At 57.5% G+C, this 15216-nt stretch overlaps 1 protein-coding gene across 9 annotated transcripts in view; it reads left to right on the forward strand.

The window, feature by feature from the left end:
• PIK3R5 (phosphoinositide-3-kinase regulatory subunit 5) overlaps positions 1 to 15216 on the forward strand; it is a 46553-nt gene that overhangs the window by 17445 nt on the left and 13892 nt on the right. For 7 of the 9 annotated variants that reach the window (XM_042022102.1, XM_042022111.1, XM_042022103.1 and 4 more), the window contains exons 2-5: positions 5905 to 6014; positions 12861 to 12961; positions 14286 to 14354; positions 15019 to 15157. In XM_042022102.1, the coding sequence (XP_041878036.1) occupies positions 5918 to 6014; positions 12861 to 12961; positions 14286 to 14354; positions 15019 to 15157 (406 nt within the window). In that variant the 5' untranslated portion in view covers positions 5905 to 5917. Of the gene's footprint in view, positions 1 to 2332; positions 2474 to 4545; positions 4918 to 5904; positions 6015 to 12860; positions 12962 to 14285; positions 14355 to 15018; positions 15158 to 15216 lie in introns of those variants that run through there. The other 2 variants (XM_042022105.1, XM_042022106.1) reach the window with 2 other exon arrangements.

Raw genomic sequence — 15216 nt, forward strand, 5'->3', positions numbered from 1 at the left:
CAGATCTTTCTTTCTGCCACATCTCGGTGCTCTGTGGCCGTGGTCAGCTCGACAGCCGGAGCAGCACAGAACTGACCACCCAGACGTGCAGTTGTTAGGTCAGGCTTCACTTCCCTGCTGTCTGACAGGGATCTGGCCGTGCCCTGGCCGTGGACTGACCGTGGCCACCGTTGTGCCTTCCCACAGAGCCATCTGCTTCTGGGAATGGGAACTGTGAGCTAATTTGGGCTTCTTTGTGCAAAGCAGCATCTCAGGGCTTAGATCTGTGGCTGGGCTCCTCCACTGCAGCTCTGCCACGAGCTGGGGGATGTTGGGGATGTTGCATTTGGTGGAGAAGGACAGGCAGGGCACAGTGCCCATGGTGGGTATCCCCCACAGGGGCTGAGCAGCCCCAGGTCCGTGGCTCACAGAGCTGTGTGACTGTAGCTGGTGGCAGTTTGGATGAATCACAGCTCACCTTTCAGTTCCTCGGGCTGCACTCTGCCCCCCTTCCTGCACTGCTGCCAAGGACAGCCCCAGCCCCAGGGGTTGGGCACTGTGCATGCCCAGCTGGCACCTGGGGGAGCAGGAATCCAACTCTGGGTGTAAAACCTGGGTGCTGCTTGGCCCCTGTTGAGTCACGTTCTGGAAGAGCTGTTTGACACTCACAGGACTCCGAAACTGCTCTTGCACGTTGGGTGCTTTCCCTGCCCCGTGCTGGGAGCCTCTCCTCCAGCCCAGTTCTCAGAGCCAGCGAGAACAGGGAGGGATCTCTGCCTCTGAGGGAGCTCTGCACTTGTGGCTCTTTGAGATCGCTCAATTCTCGCATTTTTGGTGTAAATGAGGCTTTGCAGCTCAGAAGGGCTGCTGGGGCAGGGCTTGGTCCTGTTCTTTCTCTCTGGGAGCTGCCAGGCTGGTACCTCTCCTCTTCCCAAAACGCCATTTCCCACTCATAAATGAGGATTTAGGTTCCTCCTGTGAGCAGTGGGATGTCCTGTGTCATTCCTGCCCCTCAGCACCGTTATCCCACAGGCACAGGTGCTCTTGTTCTTCCAGAAGCAGATTTTCTTCTTGTGCCAGGACTTTTAGCTTCTGCTGTGAGATGAAATCAGTGCCTAAACCTCTCTTTCCCATTTCCCTTCCAAGCACGGCAGTTTGCTCAGAATCCTGCATTATGTGCCAATCCCAGAGCAATTTTAAGGTTGATATATATATTTATATCATATATATGATTCATAAGGTTCATATCTCGCCTTGTTGCTCATCTATTCCATCACAGCTTTCTACATGTGCATGTCAAGCTGTCCCAGAGTTGGGGACCAATTGCTGTGAAAATCTTCCTTTCAGAGCTGTCCAAGTCATTTGGCTCCTCACTTTATGGACAAGCAAAGGGGAAGTCCCATGGGGTGTCCAGGCACTGCTCTGATTGACTCCCGAAGAAATCAGACCTTGGGACAAGGTCTTTTCTGTCCTAGTCCTTGCTCTTGGGTGTCTGTCACCACCTGGGAGCAGGAGTGATGCTCCCAGCAAGCCAACGCTGCTTGGCTAGGTGAGGTGGGTGCAGGTGGATCTGCAGAGGTGGGAGCGGTGACACATCCGTGGATTTCCCTTGTGTTCCCCTCTGTGGCCTCGTCAGGGGCTGCTTTCGGTCAGTTTGTCCGTGGTCAGGATTCAGGGCTTGGTCTGGGTTTTGGGAGTGACTCTCTGCGTTCCTTCTCTGCTGCCTCCTCCCTGTTGGCTCAGGGTGTGGGGACTCCCTGGGGGTGAGGGTTTGCAGCCCAAGGAGAGGCTGTCCCTCCCGGTCCCTGCTATGGCTCGGTGCGTCCTTATCCGCAGCGTCACAGCAGCCTCTGCCCCCGCTCAGCGGGACAGGAACCCGGCCCTATAAGGAGCCGTGCGGTGCCGGGGGTTGGCATGGCACAGCCTCCTCTGCAGGCACCCCGGGAGGATGTTTGTCAAACCAGCTGCTCCTGGATCATCTGATACCCTGCCTTGGTGTGGTTTGAGCGAGCACCTTATCGCCCTCATCTCCCGCTCTGTGCAGAGCTCTCACTCGGCTGATAAACACCCCGAGGCTGAAGATTTTCTTGAAAATCGCAGCTTTCTCCCCGCACTGCCCCGTGTTCTACAAAGGCTTCCTCCAGCTGCTCCCTCCCTCGCTCCGGGTTTCTATCTTTGGTTCCTGTATGAGGTGGAGGTGCAGGGGAGGCAGTAAAATCTTGCAAGCAAAGAGTTGAAACCCAAGATTTTCCTCTGTAATCTAAGAAAAACGTGGTTTCACTGGAGGAGCAGGTACCAGGCGTGTGCTGCTCCACTGCCTGGCACAGCTCTGAATCCAGCTCTTCCTCTGCAGCAAGGATGCATCTCCCAAAGCTCCTGTGCTGCCCCTTTGGAGGATGAACTGGAGGAGGCAGGAAGCTGAGGTGGAGCTCGAAGGAGGTGATGACCCTGCTGGGGAGCTCGTGTGAGGATCTCGCCTTGAAAAGAGCTCTGGGTAGGATCCCTTTGCTTTAAACCAAATTTAGGGATTTTCCTTCTGGTGCAGCATCAGCCCAAGCTCCTGTTTCCTTCAGCCTCATCAGGCCTCTCGTTCTGATCCCCCCAGTGCCCAAAGCCCTCCAGCAGCATCGATCCAGGTGCTGAGCCACGTCCTGGCACCAACCCAGTTGAGGCATCTCTGTCCCTCCACCCGCTGCCGCTGTCCCCAAACCTGGGCAGCGCGTTCAGAGCTGCTCCTGAGGGCCAAGGGCCTTGTTTTTCCTCTGCTGTTTCCTGCCCAGAATGCTCAGCCTCAGAACAATCAGGGCAGGAAAGGGCGTTGTCCCATCCCCGAGGGTACCTGGGGGCTTCCCCCAGCACCGGTGGAGCGGTGGCTGCTTCCCCGCTGCAGGATCCCCCCTGGAAAGGTCTTTGCCAGGTCCTTTCCTGCCCCCGGCATCTCAGGGAGATGTTGCTGGGATTTGCTGTCCTGGGAGGGGAAATCTCAGCTTGTTTCAGATCTGCCTGGGTTTGCTCACCTGGAGGAGTGGATTTTGGAGCGTTTGCTGCCTGGGGTGGTCCCTCCCCAGGGCATCGTGGTGGAGCCCCCCAGGCTCCCGGGATTTGCTCCAGGGGGGGTGGGAGGTGTCCTGGGAGGGGGGGTCTGAGCCTCTTCACCCCTTGATTTCGGAACACCCACTTTGGACTTGATCTTGGAGCCCTTCCCTCTGTTCCAACCTCCCGGGGGCTGTCCTGGGCTCCAGCACTGCAGAAGGAGCTCCGAGAAGTCCTTTGAGTGTTGAGGATGGGACTCAGGTGCACCTCAATACAAGCACAGGGCCTTTCCTTGCTGGAAAGGCAGCTCTGAGCCCTGTCCCAGGCGTGTCAGAGCTGCTGATGTCACCTTGGCTGCTGAGGGACCTTCTGCTCCTGGGCGTGGAGCAGATCCTGAGCAGGAGAAAAGCCCTGGGAGGGAAGGGTTCCAGGGCACTGAGGGCAGCTGGGGGAACCCCAGTGGGTCCCAGCGGAGTGGAAAGTCCCCGTCAGGGAGCTGTGGTACCCCAAGGGCTTCCCGTGACCTCCGGTGCCTTCCCAGCTCAGCAGAAAAAGACGTGTTTTTGTTGGTAACTTTTTTTCATACTATTTAAAAACTTTTTTTTTTTTACACAAACTTTTTGCCTCAAGCACAACAAGGGAAAATGTAAAACCAGTGATCAGCAAGTTCCCACTTCCCACCAAGGGGTAAATGTTTACCAGTTTGGTGTTAATTAACAGAAATATTTAATTCGTCTGATCACCTTTGTGACTGTGACCCACAGAGATGAATGAGGTTTAACTAAGCAATCTTGGATGGAAATTCCCCAGGGATCTGGCACCCGTGCAAGGACAGTTGCACAAATGATCTTAGGATACTTCCCAAGCTGAGCTTTGGTGTGCTGGGCCTTTTCTCGCTCACTTTAATCAGTGCTTTTTTGGAAAATGATTATAAATTAATTATTGTAAATTGCCCTTTTGGGCACTCACAACTTCAGAGGGGATGGGTTCAACCTTGCCCCGAGCCCTGACATTGGGAATTGTTGGGCATCTGTTGAAAATGGGACAAAACCTTGAGGCTTTGGGTTTCTCTCAGGACATGGGGCTCTTAAAACCAGCTGTTGTCCCTGCTCTGTGGAGAGAGCTGTGCCACCACTGGGGCGATGTCACGTGAAGGTGCTCAGCACCCTCATAAAAAACACAGCATTTTCCAAACCCTTGACCTCAGCACTTGTTTTCCTTGGTGTTCTCGAGATGCTTAACAAGGGCTCCTGAAGGTCAGATTATGTTCTCCAGAACTGTCCCCTGCCCTGTCATCGTGCTCAGCGTGGGTGGCAAGGACAGGGGACAGCTGGGGGAAGACGCAGCAGGAAAGGTTGCAGGGTTTCTGCTCGGCTGTGGTGGACAAAGAGAGGCCTTTCCCACGGAAAATGCTTCCATAAGCACTGCCCTGGGAGAGGAGGTTTAGGTTCACGTGTGGTCCATGGCACAGCAGGAAAAAACCACCCAAAGAGCACGTTTTGTGGTCTGAAAGTTATGGTGATATCTTGGGTGTATTTTATTTTAAACTCCCTGCCTGTTGTGTGCTGAGACACGGGGGAAGGGATGGTGGGCTTGGTGTGGGGTGAGGAGCCCGTTCCCCTCTGAGGACCAAGCTGTGCCGAAACCGAGCTGTTTTTTGAGCTGAGTGTTGCAAAGGTGCCTGTGAGTCACTCTGGGCTCTTACTCACCCCTTTCTCCTGCCACAAGCACGACTGAGGTGCTGGGCTGCGATTTCCCCGCTCCTTCGCGCGGCTCCAGAACGTTCCTCGCGTTCCTCAGATGAAAGTCCTGGTGCAGAGCCCAATTCCAGGCTTTGGCAGGGGCACACGAGAGGAGGAGCCCATGAGCCTCTCTGGGGTGAAGGGGAGCGCGTGCACCGGGCAGGTCAGTGGTGCTCAGGGCGTGTTTGCTGTCACCTCCAGGGAGCTGCTGGTGGATCCAGCGCAGGGGCAGGGCTGGAGGTGGCTCCCTGTGTTCTCAGGGAGCTCCCGCAGGCAGGCACAGCGCTCCTGAGCCCTTCTGGGGGAGTTGCTGGCAATGCAGGGTGGGTGGAGGTGGCTGTGCTGAGTGCCAGGGCAGGGAGGGCTGTGGAGCCTCTGGCGGGGTCACAGCGGCTCCTGCTGTGGGTGGGTGGGGCTGTGATGGGCACAGCCGCTGCTGGGTGCTGGCACCAAATGTTGGCCAAGTGAGCAGAGAACTGAGCATTCTGGGGTGGCTTTGGGAATTATGTGGGTGTGTGGCAGAGGTGCTGTGCAGGGTGAAAGCAAAGGCTGCCTCGCAGGTGGTTTTGTACCATTGGCAGCTTTTATTGCTTCTTCCTGGATTGTTTTTGTGCATTTGTGTTGCTTCTAAACGAGAGGCAAAGAGTCTGTGGGATGGACCCATGCCTGTGCTTTGGGACAGGGGGACAGCTGCCCCAGGACTGCAGGGGAGGAGGGAATGTCCACCTGGTCACCTCTGATTGCTCAGATCAGGAACAGCGGAGCAGTGACCCTGGGAAGCAGCTCTAATGTTCCTGCTGTCCCAGGCAGATGGATACGGGTTGGGTGGGATAAACCCTTCCTCCCCTGCCCGGGCTCTGCCAGCCAAGGTTCAGGTTGCACCCTGGGCCCTGGAGGAGAGGTGGGATGTGACAGAGCTGCAATCACAATTTCACAATGTCCTCGCTGGGCTCACGTCCCCTCGGTGTTTCCCACCATTGCCACAGGGGCACGTGGACCTTTCCTTCGTGTCGGCTGTGTGGCAGCAAGGGGACAGTTCTGGAGCCTTCCCTGGCCACTTGGGGTGGGTTTGTGACCATCACCAGTGGACATTGGAGCCGTCAAGGGCAATCCTTTATTGACTCTCCTCCTTCTTTCCTCTTTAATTCAGGAGATGAATTAAAATGCAGCACACCACGTGCACGGAGGACAGGATCTACCACGCACTGGAAAGGTGTCTCCACGGGCTAAGCAGGGACGCTGTGTCCAGCAGATGGGCTGGTAGGTGACCTGTTAACCACGGACTTCTCTCTCTGTGATCCACCAGGGCCCCTGGTAGGGTGTCCCACCCAGGACTCTCTCTGGGTAAGAGGGAACTGCTGGTGCTGCTGGAGGCTTTACAGAGTCACAGGTAGCCTCCAACCTGGTCGGTCTTCCCAGACATTTTGCTGGAATAGGAAGATGTCCCAAGACCCCAAACAGGTCATGTCAGGTCTGACCCGTGTAAGGACTCAGCAGGGCAGTCGTGCGTGCTGCCAGCTGTCCCTGAGTGAGCTGGGAGCGGAGAAGGCTTTGTTCAGCAGAGGAGAGGCTCCTTTGTGCAATCAGGCAGCCCTGCCTCGATGCTCGGGCCCCCAGGCCAGGGGTGTGCTCTGTGCTGCATTGTCACACACGGCACAGAGATGTTGTTATCAGTTTAACCCTGGCTCAGATACTGTGCTGGCCATAAAGAGCTGAGCCTTGGTCAGGGGGCTGTGAAGGGATTGGGGCTGACGTGGTGAGGGCAGAGCAGCAACGAGCAGAAATAATTTTTGAATGTCGTTTTGACCTTTCTGCCTCGTAGCTGTGTCTGTGAGCTGTGACTGAATCCCTGCCAAACCCTCTTGTGGATGAAGGAATTGGGGGCTGTCAGACTCTGATCCCTTTTTTGTCTGTCAGTTCTTTCAAACCTTCCTGCTTTTCTTTTTCCCTACAAGTCAACAAAGAGTGGCAGACAGGGTCCTACCTGCTGCCAAATCCCAGAGGAGTCCCTTTGCCATGCCCTCACGCACCGGAGTGATGCCACCTCCACACTGTAGCATCACCTCAGGGCTTGGTTCGGGCAGTTCTGCCCAAGGTTCCTGTGTCCTTTTCTTCTTGCCCGCTCTGGGAAGCGGGCCCTGAAGTGTGACCCACATTCCTGGTTCCTGGAAGCGCGGCCTCATGCTTGGCACGGTGACAGCGCGTGGCCAGAGGAGCCCCTGTGGCCAAGCAGGTCACTGTGTGCCCAGAGCTCACCTCTCCTGCAATTACCAGCAATCAGTTCCCGTGTCACTCACAGCTCTAATCCCAGCCCCTCAGCGCTGCTCTTTGGGGTGGGGAAGCCTTTAAACAACGACTTCATAATTTTTCTGGCTCATTAGCAAAGATTGGGGTGTGCAGGGCAGGGGTCGGGGCTGGGGGCTCTGCTGGGGGCAGCTGTGCTGAGTCCCAGTGAGTCCCATCCCATCCCCAGTGATTCCCTCTGGCTCCCAGGCCCCTTCCTGTGGCTCTCGTGGGCTTTGGCAGAGGGACCTGGCGTTCCTGGGAGAATTTCGGGCGTTTTGCACCTCAAAAGTCTCCCTTTCATCCAAAGGGTTTGTGCTGCCGCCAGGAATGTCCAGGGTGCCCTGGGTGGGTGTTGGTGGCTTTGCTGTGCCCCAGCCCAGGTGCTGCTGCTGGGGACCCCCAGGGACCCCCCCAGTGCCCTCCCCAGGGGCTGTCCCTCCTTTCCCCTGCTGGCTCTGAGGAGCTGCTCTCCCCATCGTGCCCCGTGCTGCCGGAGTGGGGAGTGTTTGGTGGCTGTGGTGACACGAGGGGTGCAGGGAGAGCAGAGCACAGTGCCCACAGCCCAGAGCTGCCCCCTCCTGCCTTTCAAAACCAGAGCAGAGATGTTGCTGCATCCCCCCCAAGCTACAAGTGACAGTTTCATTATTGCTGTCCTGTGTCAGGCCCAGGCTGTTGTTTGTGGCAGGGCTGATCCTCACAAGTCAGTGAATCCTTTCATCGTGCTCTTGGCTGGGCTGGAACCTTCACCTTCCTCATTTTTCACTTCTATTTCCCAGTTTCTTTGCTTTCCCCTCCTCTTTTACCCTTTCCATGCACCAAGATAACACACACCACTCACAGCTTTTTAGGCTGAGACCTTGCTGAATTTTGTTCATTCTTAAATTATTTAAAGCTTTATTTGTCTGTGCTGACTTCACACGAGGTTGCTCCAGAGAAGGTGAGTAATCATTTCTGACGTGTTGTTCCCCCCTGCGTAAGGGATGAGGAGCTGAGGGCTATGAAGTCAGCAAGGAGGAGCTGTGAGGGTTTGACCATCCCGGAATTACACCCTGGATGAGGCCCTGGCCAGCTCTGGGGGGTAAATAGAAAACCTTTCTGCAGAATTTATTGGAGGAACAAAATAAAAGCGAAGGAACCTCCTCAGGGCTGGCCTTGCTTTGAGCTGCAGGAGAGAGACCGTGGGCAAATTAGAGTGTGAAAAGCAAGAAAAATGTTTTATTTCTTGCTGGGGAGCAGAAAAACAAGAAGAGGCGTTTTTGGTGAAGGAGAGCCCTGGGCTTGGCTCTGGTGGTGCTGGGGATGCCGTGCTGTGGAGTCAGAGGTGGGAGAGGGGCCTGAGGATCCTGGTGGATGGGAGCTGCTGGAGAGGCTGGAGGGCACCCAGTGCCTGGAATGTCCCAGGGGTGGAGTGGAGGGCACCCAGCGCCTGGAATGTCCCAGGGGTGGAAGGAGATGCTGTGTGTCTCCCACAGGGATCAGAGAGGATGGAGGATGCTGGTGAGGGAGGGTGGTGAAGGTCACAGGTGATCTGGAGGAGCAGCGGCCCATGGCCAGTCCCACCTGGGGCCCAGGGGTTGACTCTGCTCAGCTCTGGTGAAGAGAAGCTGAAGGTCCTGGCAGTCCTCTAAACACCCTTCCAGGGAAGGAGCAGGATCTGGTGTGGGGCCCTTGTGGCTTAGTCACTGAGCAATGTCTGAAACTCTTCCCGGAATCCCAGCATATTCCGAGTTGGAAGGGACCCACCAGGACCAGCCAGTCCAGCTCCTCAGTGAATGGCTCCCACAGGGATTGAAGCACAGCCTGGATGGTTTTGGCTCTGACCAGCTGAGCTCAGGGTCCTGCAGCTCTGGGTGCACAACATGCACAAGGTTCCTGGTTACTAAACCTGGCAGATTTTACCCTTTCTGCTGATTTCTCCAGGCTTGTGCTGGGTTTTCCTGCTGAAATCTCTGCCCAGGCTGGGTGGAAGTGCCGGGAGGTGCCCTGTGCTGGACATCACTACCCACCTTCCCTGTCTCATGGATTGCTGTGCTTCCCAAGGGATGCTGTGGCTGCCAGGCTTGGGCTGTCCCTGTCCTTGGGCACCCCCGGCCCCTCTGTGCCAACTGCCCCGAGCTGGCCCTTCCTCTGGGCAGTCCCTGGGAGGAACCACCTCCCTCTGTGAGGAAGTGGTGGCAGCAGGTCTGGGGGAGGTGGAAGCGGAGCCTTCTGCTTTCCACCCACCCCGGGCTGTGTCACTCTGACGGCACCAGGAGCCCGTGCGCGGCTCAGCGCCGTGGGCGAGGGCAGCTCAGGAGGTGCCGTTTCTGCTCCAGCGCTGCTGGATTTCCGACTTGACAGCTGCCCGCTCTGAGGGGAAATGCCACCCCCTGAGGCCAGGAAGGAGCTGGTGTGGGAGGAGGAGGAGGAAGAAGGCATCTTGGGGCACTTCTCAGAAAAGAAATGGCAAAGCCTCATCCTTCCGAGGCCGCCCACGGGGCTGCTGTGCCCGGTCTTGGCATCTTTGGTGCTGATAACGATCGAAGCCGAGCCCAGGCTCCCTGTGCCCAGCACCCGCTGCCTGCTCAGGGCTTTGCTGTGTTCTGCTCCCAAAGGGGAGTTTTCCTTTGGCTCGGCAGAGGCTTTGCTGGGGCTTTGCCCTCCCGAAGGAGGGGTTTCTGTGGGTCACTGTCATGCTGGGTTCAGTCGAGTCGTTCTCTATGGGGTGCTGGGATAAGCCCAGCGTAGTCCTGCCTTTGCCCCAGCCCCACATGTCCCCCAGCTGGGGACAGGGTGTTCCCTGGGCTGCCTGTGCTGCTGGCAGATAAACCTGACTCGTTCTCTATCTTAAGGAAAAATAACTGTCGCTGGGTGGCTGCTTTGGTGGAGCACAGCCCGATGGATGAGCACTGAGGGCAGCAGCTCCTCAGTGTGGGGCTTCCACCGCCCTGCTGGGAGTCTCCTGGGCCTCTTGGGGCAAATTCCTTGGATTTAGGAACTAGAAAGGGAAGTTCTGTACAAGGTGCATCTCTAATGGTGATCTTGGCCCCTGCAGAGCCATGGACTGCTCTCCTCTCTGCTCCTCACAGCTCCCGGGGATCCCGTTGCCCACAGCCGGGCTCTCAGAGGTGAGAGAATCCTGGAATGTTTTGGGTTGGAGGGGACCTCAAAGCCCATCCATTCCCACCCCTGCCATGGCAGGGACACCTCCCACTGTCCCAGGCTGCTCCAAGCCCCGATGTCCAGCCTGGCCTTGGACACTGCCAGGGATCCAGGGGCAGCCACAGCTGCTCTGGGCACCCTGTGCCAGGGCCTGGCACCCTCACAGGGAGGATTTTTTTCGCAATATCTCATCTAAATCTGCCTTCCTTCAGCTTCCCCCTTGTCCTGTCACTCCATTCCCTGTCCCAAGTCCCTCTCCAGCTCTTCCAGAGCCCCTGGAGCCACTAGAAGGGGCTTGAAGATAAATCCTCCTCCCAGCTGGAGCAGGATGGGATTTTCAAGGACCGTGTGGGTCCAGCAGCTTCTTGATGGGGTCAGCAAAGCTCCCAGCAGCTCTGACCAGCTCCTGCTGGTCCAGTTCTTCCCTGAGTGCCTCCCAGGAGCTGGGGCTTTCCCTGGAGGATGCCACACTCTGGGGCAATATCGATTAATTTGATCAGTCTGCTGGAGTCCTCCCGTGGCTTTGTGCCATCGCGCTGTCATGTGGAAGTGGCTCACAGGAAAACTGGAGCTCCACAGAATTCCTGCATGGTCATGGCTGCTCCTCTCTGACAAATACCCCAGGATCTTGGTGGATGGCAGCAGAGCAGAGGCAAATTAAGAATTGCATCTGTAATTACCAGCGAGTGCATCGGAGCCACTTGGAACCTCTCCAGGAGGATCTTTCTCCACTGGAAAATGTTGATTCATTGAAAGTAAAAAGTCGTGTGGCAGCAGGGGGCTTTCCCTGCTGATTCAGCTGCAAGCCTGGCAGAAAGCCACGGCAAGTGTCCCACTGAGCAAATGCTTGTCCCTGCTGGGGGACCAGTGTGGCTTTGCAACCTCTGCCTCGGTTTTGCTTGTCTTGCCATTGGCCTTTCCCCCCGGGGCACGGCAGATCTCTCCAGCGGTTTAAATTCACCTTCCTTAGCACCTGGATGGGGTGTAAAGGTGTTTATGTGGCATTTCTGGGTGTTTGATGGATCTGTAGCCTCTGCAGCTGAAAGAACCTTTGAGGGAGAGGCAGAGAGCCCTGTGGGTTTGTGATGAATGTCCCCTGCCAACGAACACCCCTGCACTGGTGTTTGTGTCCTGTGCTGCTTTTAGGGTGAGTGAAACCCAGCTGGATTTATATTTCTCCTCTCTGATCTTTAGCCCCTCGTTTCTGCAGAGAGGAATGCTCTGTTTCTCTTGGCTTTGCCTTTGGGCTGAGACTGGCAGAGCCCCGGTGCCTCCTGAGCTGTGCCCTGGGTGTCTGCACTGCCTCCTCTGCTGCTGAAATGATCCGTGGCAGAGCAGGACCGGGAGCTGCCAGCGTGGACCTTTCCCGGATATTTGTGGGGCTGTTTGCTTGCAATTTCCCCGTAATTTTCCCCAGGGGCTGTGGCGGTGCCCGGGTCCCTGGGGAGGAGGAGGTGGAAGGGGAGAGGAGCTGCTGCTCCCTCCTCGGGCTGCGGATGCCGCGAGCTCTGCCTCTCCCCCGGGATGCGGCGCTGGGCTGAAGGAGGCTCCTGGCAGCTTTCACACATCGGAGCGTTTCCTCCAGCACCAGCTGCGAGCTGGCCCCGAGTGCCAAGGAGAGCCACGGCCTCGGAAACACCTTGGCTGTTGTCACCGGCCGGGACCCTGCAGCCAGAGGCAGCTCTTTGGGGCAGGGGCACTCTCCGACCCTTGCATGGCAGTGCCCCTCTCTCAGGGTAATGGTTTGGTGGCGTTTTGATAGATTTAATGAGAATGTGAGGGTGCTGAGAGATGGACTGAGCGCTGGGCAGGCCTGGCAGCGATGCTGGTGCTGCTGCCTTGGGGCATCTCCCGCTGTGAGGAGCTGGGTGTGATGCAGCCAGAGGGGGGTGGGTTCCTGCCTGGCAGGGAGCTGGATTTGGCAGGATTTGAGTGAGTTTGGAGCTGGGATACCATCTGGGGTTTGAGCTGGGGTTAGGGTAGGGGTCACATGGGTGGGTTCTGTGCTGGGGCAGGAGGAAGGGGGGGGTCTCACCCTGGCCAGGTGCACCCCTTTGGCCTCTGCCCGCACCTGGCTCTTGGACATCGGGCATCTTGGACACTCACCTGGCACCTGGGCAGAGGCCTCCAGCCGGGTGTGTTGGGCTGAGAAGGGGAAGGTACTCAGGTGCCCTGTGGTGCCACTGGGATAAACCGCGGTGTTCGGGGTTAGACCCGGCTCCAGGGAGGGTGTGGGGCTTGTCCTTCCACCCTGATCTGATACCTGCAGTCACCACCTCCCCGTGACCCCTTCCTGGTGTTCATCCCCCTCTGACCTTCCTGAGCGGGGCTGGGGGTGCCCGCGGCTCTGTGAGTGCCCGCGGCTCTGTGTGCCCACTGCTCTGTGAGTGCCCGCGGCTCTGTGTGCCCACTGCTCTGTGAGTGCCCGCGGCTCTGTGAGTGCCCACTGCTCTGTGAGTGCCCGCGGCTCTGTGAGTGCCCGCGGCTCTGTGAGTGCCCATTGCTCTGTGAGTGACCACTGCTCTGTGAGTGCCCATTGCTCTGTGAGTGCCCGCGGCTCTGTGAGTGCCCATTGCTCTGTGAGTGACCACTGCTCTGTGAGTGCCCATTGCTCTGTGAGTGCCCATTGCTCTGTGAGTGACAACTGCTCTGTGAGTGACCGCGGCTCTGTCCCCACAGCCGGGCTGTGCCTGAACTGCTGGAGTCTGCAGGAGCTGGTGAGCCGGGACGCCGGTAACTACCTCATCCTGGTGGAGAAGATCCTGAGCAAGACCAAAGAGGTCAGTGGGGGCTGTTGGGGGCAGCTGCAGCCCCTGAGGCATCGGCAGCTCCGGGGCTTGCTCAGGATGGGCTTTGGCAACGCTGGGTGGGGGATTTTGGGTCATAAGATATTGCTGGGCCCAGTGCTTGGGGTCAGGTGGGGCTGGGTGAGCAGCTCCAGATATTGCTGGGCCCAGTGCTTGGGGTTGGGTGGGGCTGGGTCAGCAGCTCCAGAGCTCTGGTGGGCGCAGGTCCCATGATGAAAAGCCCGTATCCATTGTTTGGGCAGCCCTGCAGATCCCCAGGGATGGGTTTTGATCCCCCAAAGCGCTGCTCGGCCCTGTGCAGGGGCTGTGCAGATCGTCCAGCCTTCCTCAGCCCTCTCCTGGCTCCACAGCCGAGCAAATGGAAAATTTCCTGTTGTTTTTGGTGGAAACATCACTGGGGCTCTGCCGGGTTTCCTGTGGGGCTGGGACGCTGGCGACCACGGGCAGGATCTGCACTGCACAGCAGCCTGGCAGGTGGCAGTGGGGTCACAGCGAGGGGACACAGCAGAGCAGGGCCAATCAGATGGACCTGCCACGGTCCCATCGTGTGCCGGGGGAGCTCGAGGCATCACTGGTCAAGCAGGGTCATCCTGGGCTGCAGCCAGGAGGGCCTTGGAGGAATCCCTTGCTGTGGCAGGAAATGGGGGTGTGTTTCCCAAATCCCCAGTGCTGGGATTCATGCGAGAGGGCAAATTCTGGCTTCCATTTCTTGGGAAAGAGGCTGTGGAGCTGAGAGCAGTCGAGGTTATTCATGTTTATATTCTTTTACTGGCTGGAACTGCTCTGGGTGCAGAGAGGGGTTTGGTACAGGAGGGTTTAGTAAAGTGAGGCTTTATTGCACTTTGGGCTGAGCTCAAAGGGGAGATCATCTGCAAGTGTCTCCTTGAGCCCTCAGAGAGAGCGTTCTGCTGGCTGTTCCCTGGAATAAAGGCTGGGATTCCACCCCCTGGATTCCACCGTGCTGCCCAGCTTCCCCAGCTGCCTGCAGCTCTGAGCCACTTCCATGGAATTTCAAGGATCAGGAGCATCAAAGGGTTGGGTGCTTGGCCAGAGCCGGGAGAAGACAGAGCAGGAGGTTGTGCTGCTCTGCCTGTCCCACGCTGGGGGTCAGGGGGGCTTTGGGGGCGGTTTTCCCGTGGAGATGAGGGAATCTTTCCCGTGGAGATGAGGGAATCTCTCGGCCGTGTTGATGGGATGAGGGGGGCTGGGGGCTGGAGTCTCCCGGCACCTCCGGGGATATTTTGGGCGGTGCTCCTGGCCGGCAGCTCACCCCTGTGCCCTCGGGCTGTTCCCGCAGGTGCAGGAGAGGTGCGACTACGACCTGGTGACGCCCCTGGCCCTGCTTTTCTACTCCGCCGTGCTCTATGTAAGTGCTGAGGCTGCTGCACCGATCCCAGCCCGGGGCAGAACCAGAATCGGGGGGGCTTTGGCTGGAACATCCCAGTCTGCTTTCATCAGTTCATCCCAGAAAGAAAGATTCCGTAGGAACCCATAGGGATCAGGATCATTGCACAAGTTGAGAGACAAAGAAAATGAACTTCAGGGGTTTGAAGCTATTTTTTTAAGTCTGGGCTAATCAGAAAGGGAGATGGACAATGAAGGGGAATTTTTTTCATTGCCCTTTATAGTTGGGCAAAATACATGGGCAACGTGAATGGAAAGGAGCAGAGCCTTCCCAGGAAATACTTTTATTATTATTATTATTACCAGCACAATGCGTTGTTATCCTGAGGAAATCATTGCTGCCAGATCCCGCACAAGCGCAGGCTGTGTGCAACTCATCCGGACGGCTTGTGGGGCTGAAAAAGGAATTTCTGCTTGGGCTTGGGCACGTGAGCCGAGGTTGGGAAGGAGCTCCTTGGAGCTGTGCCCAGCGGGGATCCTGTGGCCCTTCCGTGGGAGGAGATGGGGTGGCACAGGGGGACCTCTGCTTTGCTCCTCCTGCTGCCACTTCCAGCCTAAGCCCTGCAGTTCTCACACAGCACTCGGGGTCTTTGCTCCTCTCTGACCTCCTGTCCCTGTCCCTGCAGGCTCCTCACCTCCCACCCGGCTCTGAGCTGCTCCTGAAAGCTGCCAGGGTCTACCACAGCTTCCTGACTTGGCCCGTGCCCTACTGTAACACCTTCCGGGAGCTGCTCACCTTCATCAGCAACGAGCTGAAGGCACCAGGTGAGCGGCCCTGCCCTGCCCCGGGGTCTGCAGGCACCCAAACCCGGCCCTGCCCCGGG

Source organism: Corvus kubaryi, unplaced genomic scaffold (genome assembly GCF_017639235.1).
Source record: "Corvus kubaryi isolate FWS band 111438036 unplaced genomic scaffold, C.kubaryi_AGA036_p1.0 37187, whole genome shotgun sequence".
NCBI classification, from domain to species: Eukaryota; Metazoa; Chordata; class Aves; order Passeriformes; family Corvidae; genus Corvus; species Corvus kubaryi.